Source organism: Leptinotarsa decemlineata, unplaced genomic scaffold (genome assembly GCF_025532065.1).
Source record: "Leptinotarsa decemlineata unplaced genomic scaffold, Ldec_3_MD MMD2_tig00002159_RagTag_RagTag, whole genome shotgun sequence".
NCBI classification, from domain to species: Eukaryota; Metazoa; Arthropoda; class Insecta; order Coleoptera; family Chrysomelidae; genus Leptinotarsa; species Leptinotarsa decemlineata.
This window is the reverse complement of record NW_027412574.1, coordinates 2,556,708-2,569,059: the sequence shown is the minus strand read 5'-3', so window position 1 is coordinate 2,569,059 and position 12,352 is coordinate 2,556,708. Positions and strand designations below refer to the sequence as shown.

Here is a 12,352-nt window from a genome sequence, read left to right as displayed (position 1 = left end):
ATCCGAGAGCCTGCAGGAGTTTGGGGCTGAACTTGAAAGGTTGGTAAGACACGCTTACCCAAAAGCACCTGATAACTTCATCTACTCTGATAGGAAGGTAATCTCCCTTACCTCCCACTGCTTCGGGTTCCCTCTGACCGGAAGGTAGCAACCTGTAAGGGTCCCTTATCCAGGGATACGGACAGAAGATGTGAGGTACCACCTGACCATAATGTGGTACGAAACAGTTTTTTTTTTAAACAGACACGCTTACCCAAAAGCATCTGATAACTTCATCCACTCTGATAACGAGGTACCTCCCTTACCTCCCACTACTTCGGGTTCCCTCTGACCCGGAAGGTAGCAACCTGTAAGGGTCCCTTATCCAGGGATACGGACAGAAGATGTGAGGTACCACCTGACCATGATGTGGTACGATCGTTAACAGCCTCCGAGGGTGAAACTTCCTCCATGACGGGGCAAGATATAGTAGCACATAGGGAGGATCTAGTCTTCAAAACTGTACGAGAATGGATTGAGAAAGGAGTGGTAGTAAGGACGGAATGGGAAGAGATCTGCAGCTAGCAGCTGCATGCCTAGCAGGAAAAAACTTACTGGCTCCAATGGGACCCCAAGTGCATTTGAGATGACCTACTAACTCGAAAATGGGAAAGCACAGATGAAAGAACCCACGAATTCCAGATAATTCTTCCAAAGATGTGTATCCCAAATAGCCTTAACAGCTCTACGATGGTCGCACTTGAGGGCATTTCGTAGTATATTGAACCCAACGAAAATGTGTGAGAGGTATAGTCGAAATAAACGATATGGTGCACTCTTAAAGTTGGCGGCATCCTCAAAAGCCAATAAAACCAATACATAGAAATGAACGAACCTGCAGCAAACTAGTCCACGTGGACTATAGACTGGGCGGTTCGTATTGGATAATTTTATGATTGGCTGAAGAGTCATAGAATTAAATTTGAAGTCATGTTACGGTGACGAATCGAAATCATGGAATGCGGGGATGGTTATCGCCGTCGTGTTCAGTTCAGAAACTGATCCGCGATTTGAGTGTTGAAATTCGATATTGGTATAATTACTTAAAATTTTTGTTATCTGTTTAAAATGTGGCGTCCTTGGACAAGTACTAATAGTAATAACGAGTGTGATAACAATGCAGACTTTTTCCTGTGTAGTCATTCCAATAGCGCTGGTAAACAATGCGAAAAAGAGATACCAGTGAATAAGATTCCGATTCATTTGAATATTGAAACACAGATAGTATGTTTCAATGTATATAAGAATCTACATATCAAGTTTGGTTTCGAGGGAAAAACATATTACAAGCAACATCACATTTGACCCAAATTCCTTTCTCAACTGTACGTAAAATAGTCAAAAACAAACCTTATGAACGCAAGACGCGATTGATTACCAAAACCTTCAGATGTTCATTTAATAAAATCATAGAAAAAAAACATTATACGAGTGTTACAAAAGCAATGAGATTCCTACAACTGAAATCATAAGGAAAATATTGAACCCTTCCGGCCATAACGTGAGCTGCTGTGACAAACTCTTCAGAATTGGATAAAGAAACTAGGATTTAGATTTAAAATAATAAACAAACGTCAAGCAGTTATGGAAAGCAGAAGAATAGTGGAATCTCGTAACAAATACTTAAAACAAATAACTAAACATAGACAAGAACAACGGAAAATTTTCTATTTGGACGAATCTTGGTATGACACTCATGACACAGATACGAAAGGGTGGACTGATGAATGGAGAATATGTACGCTTAACATGCCTGCAAACAAAGGATCGCGACTAATCATTGTGCATTGCGGAGGAAGTAAAGAATGGGTTCCGAATTATTATGTAGAAAAAAACTTGAAGATTGCAATGTTGACTATCATAAGAACATGGAAGCTAATATTTTCGAAGAATGGTTTGAAAACACATTGATCCCAAATTTGGATGCGAATAGTGTAATAGTTCTTGACAACGCTTCCAATCTTTCACGACAGCTCATCAAAGAACCGAATAAAAATTCGAGGAAAGATGAAATACAAAGTTTCTTTAAGAATAACAATTTGTATTTTGAAGATTACTATATCAAAAACCAACTACTTGAAGTTTCACACACAAAAACATTTGAAAAATGTTGAGAGTATTGCTGAAAAATATGGTAACACCATACTGAGACTTCCCCCTATTTTTGTGTTTTCAATCCCATCGAGTTGATTTGGGGAAAATTGAAACAAAGCATCAGGCCTAAAAATAATTTTCCAAAATTTGATAAGAAGGTAATAGAGCTAATTAAAGAAGGATTAACTAATATTACCGAAGAAGACTGGCAGAAAAGGATTAAAAAAGTAATTTTAGTTGAAAAATACTATATGGAGATTGGACACTTCCATATCAATGGTGGAAATAAATTCATTATTGATTTAAATGACAACAGTGATAGTGAAACAGAGAATATTGAAGAGGAATTATCAGAAGCTTTCAAAGAAAGTTAGTGAAGTGTTTCTGAAGCGATCGATTATATATATATATATATATATATATATATATATATATATATATATATATATATATATGTGTGTGTGTGTGTGTGAGTAAGTAGTATTCAGAAGTATTTTCAATTATCACTCTGTTATTTGTTATATAATTATTTAGGAATGCAGCAAAAGCCTAGTTGTACTGTTATAACATTATATTTTCAATATTTTGACGATGGAAATTGTCATCATCAGGGAGCTACAAGATGATGAATAGGATTATATTCTTTGAATGGTGAAATATACTATTGGGTGGCTTGCAGCCGACACGTGGGGAAGTGGTGTAAGTGCTGTGACCTGTGCTCTTCAAGAAATGGTCCGAAGACAAGGCAAGGAGGAAAGTTGAACTAGTACCTCAGTGGGCGCCCTTTCGAGAGAATCGCAATCGACATTCTGGGACCACTCCTTATGACCACATTCGGTAACAAGTACCTCATGAATATTACTGGAGTTTTATCCCAACACCAAACTGTTATGTTCAACACCACGATACTTGTTTTGATCACCAATCGATCATCTTCAAGAGGAAGATTGAACTGAATATACATACAATGTTGTCATTATTTATACCACAGATACCTCTTCTGCTAGGTGCCTGAGTCTCAATTGTCTGTCTTAAATTAATTTTACAATGATACCTTACCTACTGGTCATAAATTAATTTTATAATGTGGGCTTATGTAATATTCAAGTAGTCAGAGGGTTCAGGTAGATTTAATAAAGCACTGGCTACTTTGTATTTGAAGGAACATGCCAGACCTATTTTCTGTAAGGCAAGAAATTTACCCTTCGCACTCCAAGACAGAGTTGAAAAAGAATTAATCGCACTACAAAATTCTGAAATTTCATCACGGGTAGATTTTAATGAATGGGCAACACCCACCATGCCGTGCCATCCTTTAAAAAAATTGCAGAAATTCGAATATGTGGTAATTTTTAAAATAATCTTGAATCCAAATCTACACGTTGATCTTTATACAATACACATAATCAATAATTATTTTGCAGCACTGGACGATGACAAAATTTTCAGCAAATTGAATTAGATGATGAATAAAAAAAAATAGTGGTACCTACTGAATACTCACAAAGGACTTTTTGAAATGAATAGATTATCATATGGGGTATCAGTGATTCCAGAAAGTTTTCAAAGGATTGTTAAACAAATTTTTGTTGGTATTACGAATGTAACAAATTTTTTAGATCTGTTTAAAAAAATCTGTTTTTCCAGAGATGGTGTGTTATTCTCAGTGGGTATATTCACCAAATAAATTATATCAAGTCAAAGAAGAATCCGGCTGATGCCGGTTACACTTACCGGAATCTATTCTAGAAAAAAATGATTATTTGAATGTTCTTTACACCGAAAAAAATTTGCCATTAGATTTTCAAAACATTGCAGAGCAATAAAAAGCAGATCCGGTTTCAAATAAAATATATATGTTTTGTTGCATTTAAACCTTACTTTGCATGGTTGTATTTTATGAGGTTTCCAAATCATCATTCCATCCATGTGTTTGTTTCATTTCTTGATGTAATAGAACCTTACAGATGTCACACAATATATATATATATATATATATATATATATATATATATATATATATATATATATATATATATATATATATATATATATATATATATATATATACACTCAAATGTGTGACTTATGTAAGAAATGATCTCGCATCTTTTGAAACGAATGCTTCTACTCATAATTATTGTACACGACATGGTGGTTAGTTAAGGAAATCCTCCCACAAATCAAATAAATTTAAAAATTCTTTTATATACAATAAACTGCCTGATTCAATCAAGAGTTCAAGCACAATACGAAACTTTTCTTAATAAAAAATGTTTTTGTAGTTTAAAAGACTATTGAAGTTATAATTCCTGAGAATAATTCCCAATTTAATATAATATATGTATTTGTTTTGAAATTGTAACATGTATATGTTCAAGGCAAAAATTATTATTTTTTTTTCATTCGAGAGAAAAATAAAAACACTAATATTTACCTGTATTTCTGAGAAAGATGAATCCGTTTCCACAGATACTTTGCGTACATCGTCATCAGCTGATATGTGATCTACAAATTTTTGAGTGACAACATATAAATCATCAGCATCAGATGGAAAATCTGTCCCAAAAAACAGAGAGCCCATATGGAGTGAATCGAGACATTTAGCTAAATCGGCTCTAGAAGATTCTTCAAATCCCCTGACATTTGTTATAACAGCTTTTGTCACATATATGGCCAATGATTTTGGTCGGTTCTGATGATTGGATTGCAGAAATGCGTTTCCAAAACTAACCTAAAAATTCATTGAATAATTATTAGAAGGTTATCATTTATAATTATGACACAACTAGAAATACAAATCAATTCAAAGAACTAAGATTATAAAAAAAAGGAAAGAAAAACAAAAAGAAAGAAAAAAAAACACATCAAAGGTGCTGCTTCGTTCCCTCCTGTTCATAAAAGAGGACATATGCCTCATTGCTCACAATTGATTTTGGCGAAATTGGGAACACGTGTGAATCGTTGTATTCATGCCATGTGCCACTATATGGGTGTCTGCAATATGCTGTGTAATGTCCGTTGTAAGTAGTCCCACTGTGATTTGAAAGTGCATATAAATTATAATGACAAGGAGCCACATTGTCTGCTGCATAACTGCATAGAATATATTTTTTCATTCCAATATCTAAGAGGGATAAAAAAAGGTCGGTTGGAACTTTTGATACTATCAAAGTAGGATTTTTTAAAGCATAAAATCATACACATAATAAAAAATTGGAACTCTGAAAATCAAGTAAATTTATTTGACTTTGAAATTTCATTGGATGACCATTCCTTGTTCGTAGTTTGAATCCTATCAAATAAAATATGTTCTTCCGTTAACCAGCTGTCGCACCCCTACGAACGACAACCCTCAGAAGTCGAAACTTGTGCGAGCTAAGGACTAACGAGGTCTTACCTTTTAACGTGTGATTCCTGACACGGGTTGGACGATAGCAAGTGAAAATCGATCGTTCAGCATGCGGCTTGAACCACCGATTCAGACAGCGGTCGACTGAGTGAGTGGAGAAAAGCACCCACGTCAACCCGACCAGCTACCGTCCTAGTAAAAATCGAAAAACCCACAGTTGGAATCGAACCGTTCATATAACTATGGGTTGACTGAGAAGAATGAACCACTCCTATGAACAACCAGCTACCATCTGAGAATTACAGTTTTGAATAATAAGTATATTGAATAATGAGATGCTCGTGTTTTGTTCTCTGGTACAACTCTGAAGAAAAATTTACAAGTTTCTTTTATTTTATCGATGAGATGATTTGTAAGCACATCAGTTATTTATTCCAAAATACTGACCAAATTCAATATTTTGAGAAAGTATCTTATAATTTTTAATAAATATTACAGGAGTTTCATTGTGTCTTGAAGATGATCACTTGGTGATCGAAACACGCGTCGAGGTATTAAAAATAACAGTTTGAGGTTGAGATAAAACTCCAGTAACATTTATTACTACACTAAAGGTTCCAAACAGTGCATCACAGGTAATTTTTTATAGTGAATATAATTTTTACATTTTGTTTTGTTAATGGTTACTTTTAATAAAAATGTGATCTACACATGATTTTTGATCATCCATTATTCAGATACGTTCATTAATGAATAATAGAAAGTCAAATTCACTCAGAGTATTCAAATAGTCATGATGAAAAAAGTCATAATAAGTTTAAAGAATGCATAGCACCATCGACGGTAAGTTTATCTACTTTATGAACCCGATAGATATGAAGGAGCGACTTTAGCTTAGGTACCGGTAGGGTCTCGTTGCCAGAAAGGTGGAAAGTGAAAAGTTAGACGAAAAAGGATACTCCCCCTGCAGCATCGGGGGTTAGAAAGCTAAAAAGCGGGCCTAATCCAGTAGTGTTATGCAACCTATGTCAAAGGATGAATAGTGCCTGGGTCTTATCAGGTTTCACCCACGGAATAAGGGTATGGATTACTCTCCAGTATGGATTACTGTCGATGAAGGGTCGACAATGAGAATTTTTGTACTGAGTAGAAGGTACATGAGTTATCAAAACACTGATCTTTTGCCTGATCTGAAATATCTATCTTCTATTCAGGTTTAAATGGGTGTTTTTGTAATGTTAACAAATGAAAAATGTGTTGATCAATTGGCTGAAAGCCTTTGGAGTGTATCCTTTTCATATTTGAGAATAAATGACCTGTGCTATTAAAAGTGAATAGTTACCTTCAGAAGAATAGCTTCAATCCTCACATCCACATAGGTATAGCTAGAAAGTTGTATTTCATTTCTGGAATCTGTTGCAGATGTAAATAAGTTTAATCCAAATGCATTTAACCATAAACAACTTTCCAAATCATAAACGAACGTGATTGGATTTAATTGTACATAAAATTTTGGTGGTGGCACTGTAAAAAACAATTTATATTCCAAGTTGTCCAGAGCTGTCTAAAAGAGGAAAATTCTGCAGTTTCAATTAAAACATGAAATATGAATTTAGGCGTTATTGTTCATATTGAAAACTTTATGATGAAGTGAACGTAAATAAATGAATTTTTTGTGGTTACAACAATCAATAAAACTGGGTATAATTTGTAAAATATATGTTTTCCGTATAGTATACGTCTGATGAAAAATGTTGGAACATTTCATACAAATGAAAAAGTTGAATTATGTCTGTTTGAAAATGAATGAAACTTGAGCGGTTTTACCGAGCACCCTGTATATTATTTTCGAAAGTTGAGATTCCAGAAATTATCATAGTAATTTTGAATAACTATTCCTAATAAAAAATCCACTTAATTGCTGTAGACATGTGGGTGGTGAATTAAAAAAATATTATCTGTAAAATAGGTTTTTCTGGAATAAATTGGTAATGCCGCAATGGAAATTCGAAAACAAAAATTCCTTAGAGAGTTAAAAAAAATATGGAATCGAATGAAGTATTCACATACTCGGTGTTCTATTTAAAAAAATATAACTTTGGTTGGCCACGCCCGGCTGAATCACCCAGTGTGCGAGAAAATAATTTTAAAAGATAGTATTTATTAATATGACTGCAAAAAAATTTGAGCAGTTCAAAAATTGTTTCATCTGATAGCAACGGACCGAGGGAATCTTGTTGACTCACCCTGTATAACTACTGTTAGTGAAAAATACAAGGACGTCTGCCAAATGGACATGAATAATATATCTTGGCTGAACACTGCCCATAATATCTCATGGAAGGTTTGTTATTTAGTATAATACTCAAGCACAATGGACTATTTTTGTAAAGTTTGTGCTTTTGCTTAGGCATTTCCAGTATATTTTGTTTTTTTTTTTATACAGACAGAATCCATCCATTTCAAACTTAACAGAATTTACTTTCAGAATATAAGAAAATTCTAAGAAAATGTAAAAAGACTTAAGGTAAATACTTTCAATAAATTGATGGATGTAGCCGTTACTATGTGGTAGGAAATCATAATGAAGAAAAGAGAATTGAATCTTTCTGTTTTTTTCCACTTTTATTTGTAACTAACGTTACTGCTGTTTCGTCCTATAAGGACATTTTCAAAGTTATACGTTAAACTAAAAATAATCAATTAAATTAGCCCTTATATAGCAACACTGTAGGTAATAATAGAGGTACTTAGTTAATTGAGTACCTGAATTTTGTTTACTTGTGACAATGTGGATATGCTTATTTGAAAACCGGTGAGTAAACTAGATCGATTTGATCATTTAACAGGTTGCACCCGCAATGTTTATTCTTAAGAATTTCCAAGGATTCCAAATAATTGAGTTTGTAAACCTTCCTTGCATTGTGCAATAGGCATTACCCTTTATAGATTTCACTCAGAATTTTCACTGTGTGACTATTTTAGCCTTCTAGACTTCCATTCAACAAATGGAATCCTTGAGTGGGACATTTAAGATGAACAAAATCATGACACTACCTTCTTTATATATTTATCCATGCTTATTATGGATTCATGATATACAACACATATTTGAATATTCTGAAAATTATTATGCACCTAGGTTTTATAATATGCTCCTTTTACACTATACCATACTGTTCTATAATAGAACATTATAATGTTCTATAATGAATTCAAAATTAAAATTCAACATATAAAGGAAAGTTATCATTTTAAATAGGTACTGATGTGGGTTGTTCCTGAACAGAATTATCTTCATTTGATAATTTCACCATAATTTGTTTTTAAAGGCTTTACTAAGGCCTTGTTCGATGTATTTGAATTGTAATTTTCATATCTCTATCTATCTATCTACCTACTTTTTGCACGAATTGCAATTTTAGCAAGGTGAATAATAATGACTATCATTTATTTGACCACAGGTCTGTTTTCGAAGTTGGAATACTCTTATAATTTCTCACTGGAAGTTATAAAAGCATTCGTGACTTTGAGGTTAGGATACTTATTACATCACTCATATTCAGGTGGTGCACTAGGAATAACAGAAATATTAATATAAAGACTTAATATCTCTAGGTAGACAACCTTGGGTTTGCTTCAATATGACAACTGAATTTTATACACTAGGTCAGAGTCAGAACCTTGTTACGTTCTCTACATTTTATAACCCCAACCTTTTTGAAGTCAGGATTGGCAAAACTTCACCGCATCCTCTTACTTCAAACTAGTTGATACTGCTTTCCTGTGAACCATGTCTTTATTATGTCACTAGCAATTTGCATTTATTATTATGACACTGCTGATTTGTAGATTGAATTTGACTAATTAGTGGTGGTAATCATTCTTATCCTATACTGAAAGGGAGAATTTCACCAACTTCTTCTTTCTGTCAAAAATCAAACCTTATCAGACATTTATCAACATTAATGGTGCATAACCTGTCGTCTGCGTTGAAGCTCCGATATGCGAACTAAAAGATATACACCCATTTGTTTCAGACCCTTTGATTTTCAGCATCGATGGAGAAAAACATGATGCTACATGTTCTGTAATTCTATAAACCAGGAGGAATATCGGTACCAATTTGTCCGTCTTTTCTAAAACAAGCAGAGACAGGTAGTCTAATTGTTAATGCATCAATTTTTGCCACAGATCTGGTCCAAATGTTAACCCTCTAGCGAATTTTGTTTTAAAAGTAGTCCATGTCGGACAACCAAGTTTTTGGTAGCAAACTGGCCTTTTGATTTGGATTAGGAACCACCTGAGGCTATGTTAGAGAATCGGTCAATTACTACCATCGGGCATTTGTTGTCATTATCAGTCACAGGAAAAGGTACAAATAAATCTACTGATACTCTCTTGAAGGGAGATCTGGACAGTGTTTTGAGGCCCTTCATAGAATAACAAAGGTCGCAGCTCAGCTGTCAAAGAGATATTCTAGCAGAATTTTGATATGTGCTCTTGATAAGACAGATTGGTGCACTACACAACTACAGGCATATACACAGGCATATACACGCGCATACATACGCACGCACACACATACACACACACATATATAACTGCATGCTCACATTCAGGCACACAGATAATTAGGACTTTAATGATACCATCCTGACAAAAAAAAATAGGATTTCCTATATGTCTGACTTTGAGCCATTTGATTTAAGGAGGGCAGGCCAGATTTTGGATAACCCAACTTCTTCATTATTCTTGGAGAAAAACCCTGTACACTCTTGTATTCTTACATGGCTGAAAGAGTGTAATCACTCATTGACAATGTAATGGTCACCTCCTTTAATATCGAAAATCAAGGCAAGTTAAGTGGCAACTCTTGCAGCTACCATAAATAAAAACTACCCATGATAATAATTATAGAATCTACAATCTTCACACTATGAATTATATTTATGACACGTTTCGCTACATAGTAGCTTCATCTGTTGGACTGGTACATCAAACTATTCTACAATATATTTTATATGACAGTAGGTAATAACAAAACTCAATTAGATACATGATTCATTATAGTTAAACAGGTAGATTTTGAAAGAAAAACAATTAAAATATTAATTCCACTAAAACAGGTACAAATATGTTAATCATTGGCATTTTATGTCAAAACTCAATTAGATAAATGATTAATTCCGGCCTACCAGGTGGATTATGAAAAAACACTCTACCAATTTTCCACATCTTTTTCTTCACATCCCAAACTCCAATTCTGGTAGCTCTCGTGTATTTTTCCATCACTCTTCAAAACCGATAAGATCCTGTTCTACAGAGGAATAGAGGTATGAAGTTTAAGATTAACTATATAAAATATTTATGTCTCCTGCTTTGGGGACATCACAGTTGTAGAGTGGGCCAAATTGGACACTTTTGAAGGGAAATTCCTGTTTCCAAACTAGATAGATTAAAACTGATGGCTGTGTCTGAGAGTCAAATTTTTTGACAAACTTAATGGTGAAAACCGCATATCGATATCTATCATTGTTTCTGAGTTATAGCATGTTTTTCAAAAATATGTATTTTCGAAAAGTTACTGTAACTTTTTTTCTGTCAAAAATTTCTTGTTTCTATTAAAACATTTCCAAAACATTTTTTCACGTAGTGTTCAATGGTGTAAAAAAAATGTTTTTTTCAATGAAATATCAATAGTTACTAATGGAAAACAATTTTTTTCAATGGGACACCCTATATATTTCTACATATTTCAATAGAGCTTAAAATTACGTTTTCAAAAATGTAACACTCTTGATGTTTTACTAGAGTCATCTTTGAAATACAGAGCTTTTAGGTTTTTTCATGTAGACATTGAAACACAGACTGTGATCAAGTAGGTTTTGGACGACACGGCGATAAAACAGAAAGAAATTGTTCAGTAAGTAGCTATTAAATGTTGAGAAAGCTTAGCACAGCGGTAATTAAAAGGCATAGTTTCGATGAAACTGATGAGACAATTTATACTATATTTACCACTAATAAATGAAACTTCAACAATGGTAATAATGATAAAGAACAAACAATGAAATATACAGTGCATTTCTTTAATGTCCCCCCCTTTATTTTTTGAACGGGCAACTCAAAAAATTGGGATATTTTATTTTGAAGTGAAATTGACAGATGAAAGTTTCAAGATGGCGACTGGGCGCCATCTGGGAAAAAAATTAATGGAAAGGGGGGGTCTTGTGACACATAATATTTTTGAAGCTCCTGACAAATGCTTCCCAACCCTAGAATATAATGTCAATATCTTCAACTACTACAAAATGGCGGAACTTTTGATAATTGCCTGAATACATTGACATTTAACTACATAATATGAGGTTATAAGCTTGAGGACGGTTCAGAAGATGCTCTAAATGGTTGCCTTGAACTTCTTAACATATGAACAGCCTATCCGATATTTCACGCCGAACATTTTCGAACACAGCAACGTCAATATCACTACAAATATTTATTATTCTCTCAAATAGCCCCATAAAAAAAGTCCAAAGGTGTCAAATCTGGCGAGCGGGCTGGCCATTCTGTAGGACCTTGACGGCCAATTTGGATTGGTCGTCGATATTTGGATACTACTTTTCGCGGTCGTTAGCGACCGGGAAACAAAAAATAACTTAACAAACCTTATCGGGTTGTTGGAATTGCCATATGGCAGATAAAAAGGAATATTTCTAGATATATCGATATTAATGTGTTTGTATTCAGGAAATTATTAAATGTTCCGCCATTTTGTAGTAGGTGAAGATATTGACTTCATATTCTAGGGTTGTGAAGTATTCGCCACAAGACCCCCTGACGTTGGTTCGCTATCCAATTATT

The 12,352-nt window shown here is 34.0% G+C and overlaps 1 protein-coding gene across 1 annotated transcript in view; it reads right to left on the bottom strand.

Moving 5' to 3' along the window:
* LOC111511192 (bridge-like lipid transfer protein family member 3B) overlaps nt 1–12,352 on the bottom strand; it is a 119,937-nt gene that overhangs the window by 47,788 nt on the left and 59,797 nt on the right. Inside the window, exons 11-12 of the mRNA XM_074177051.1 lie at nt 6,828–7,009; nt 4,571–4,867 (exon numbers count right to left, since the gene is read on the bottom strand). Of these exons, the coding sequence (XP_074033152.1) occupies nt 4,571–4,867; nt 6,828–7,009 (479 nt within the window). The remainder of the gene's footprint in view (nt 1–4,570; nt 4,868–6,827; nt 7,010–12,352) is intronic.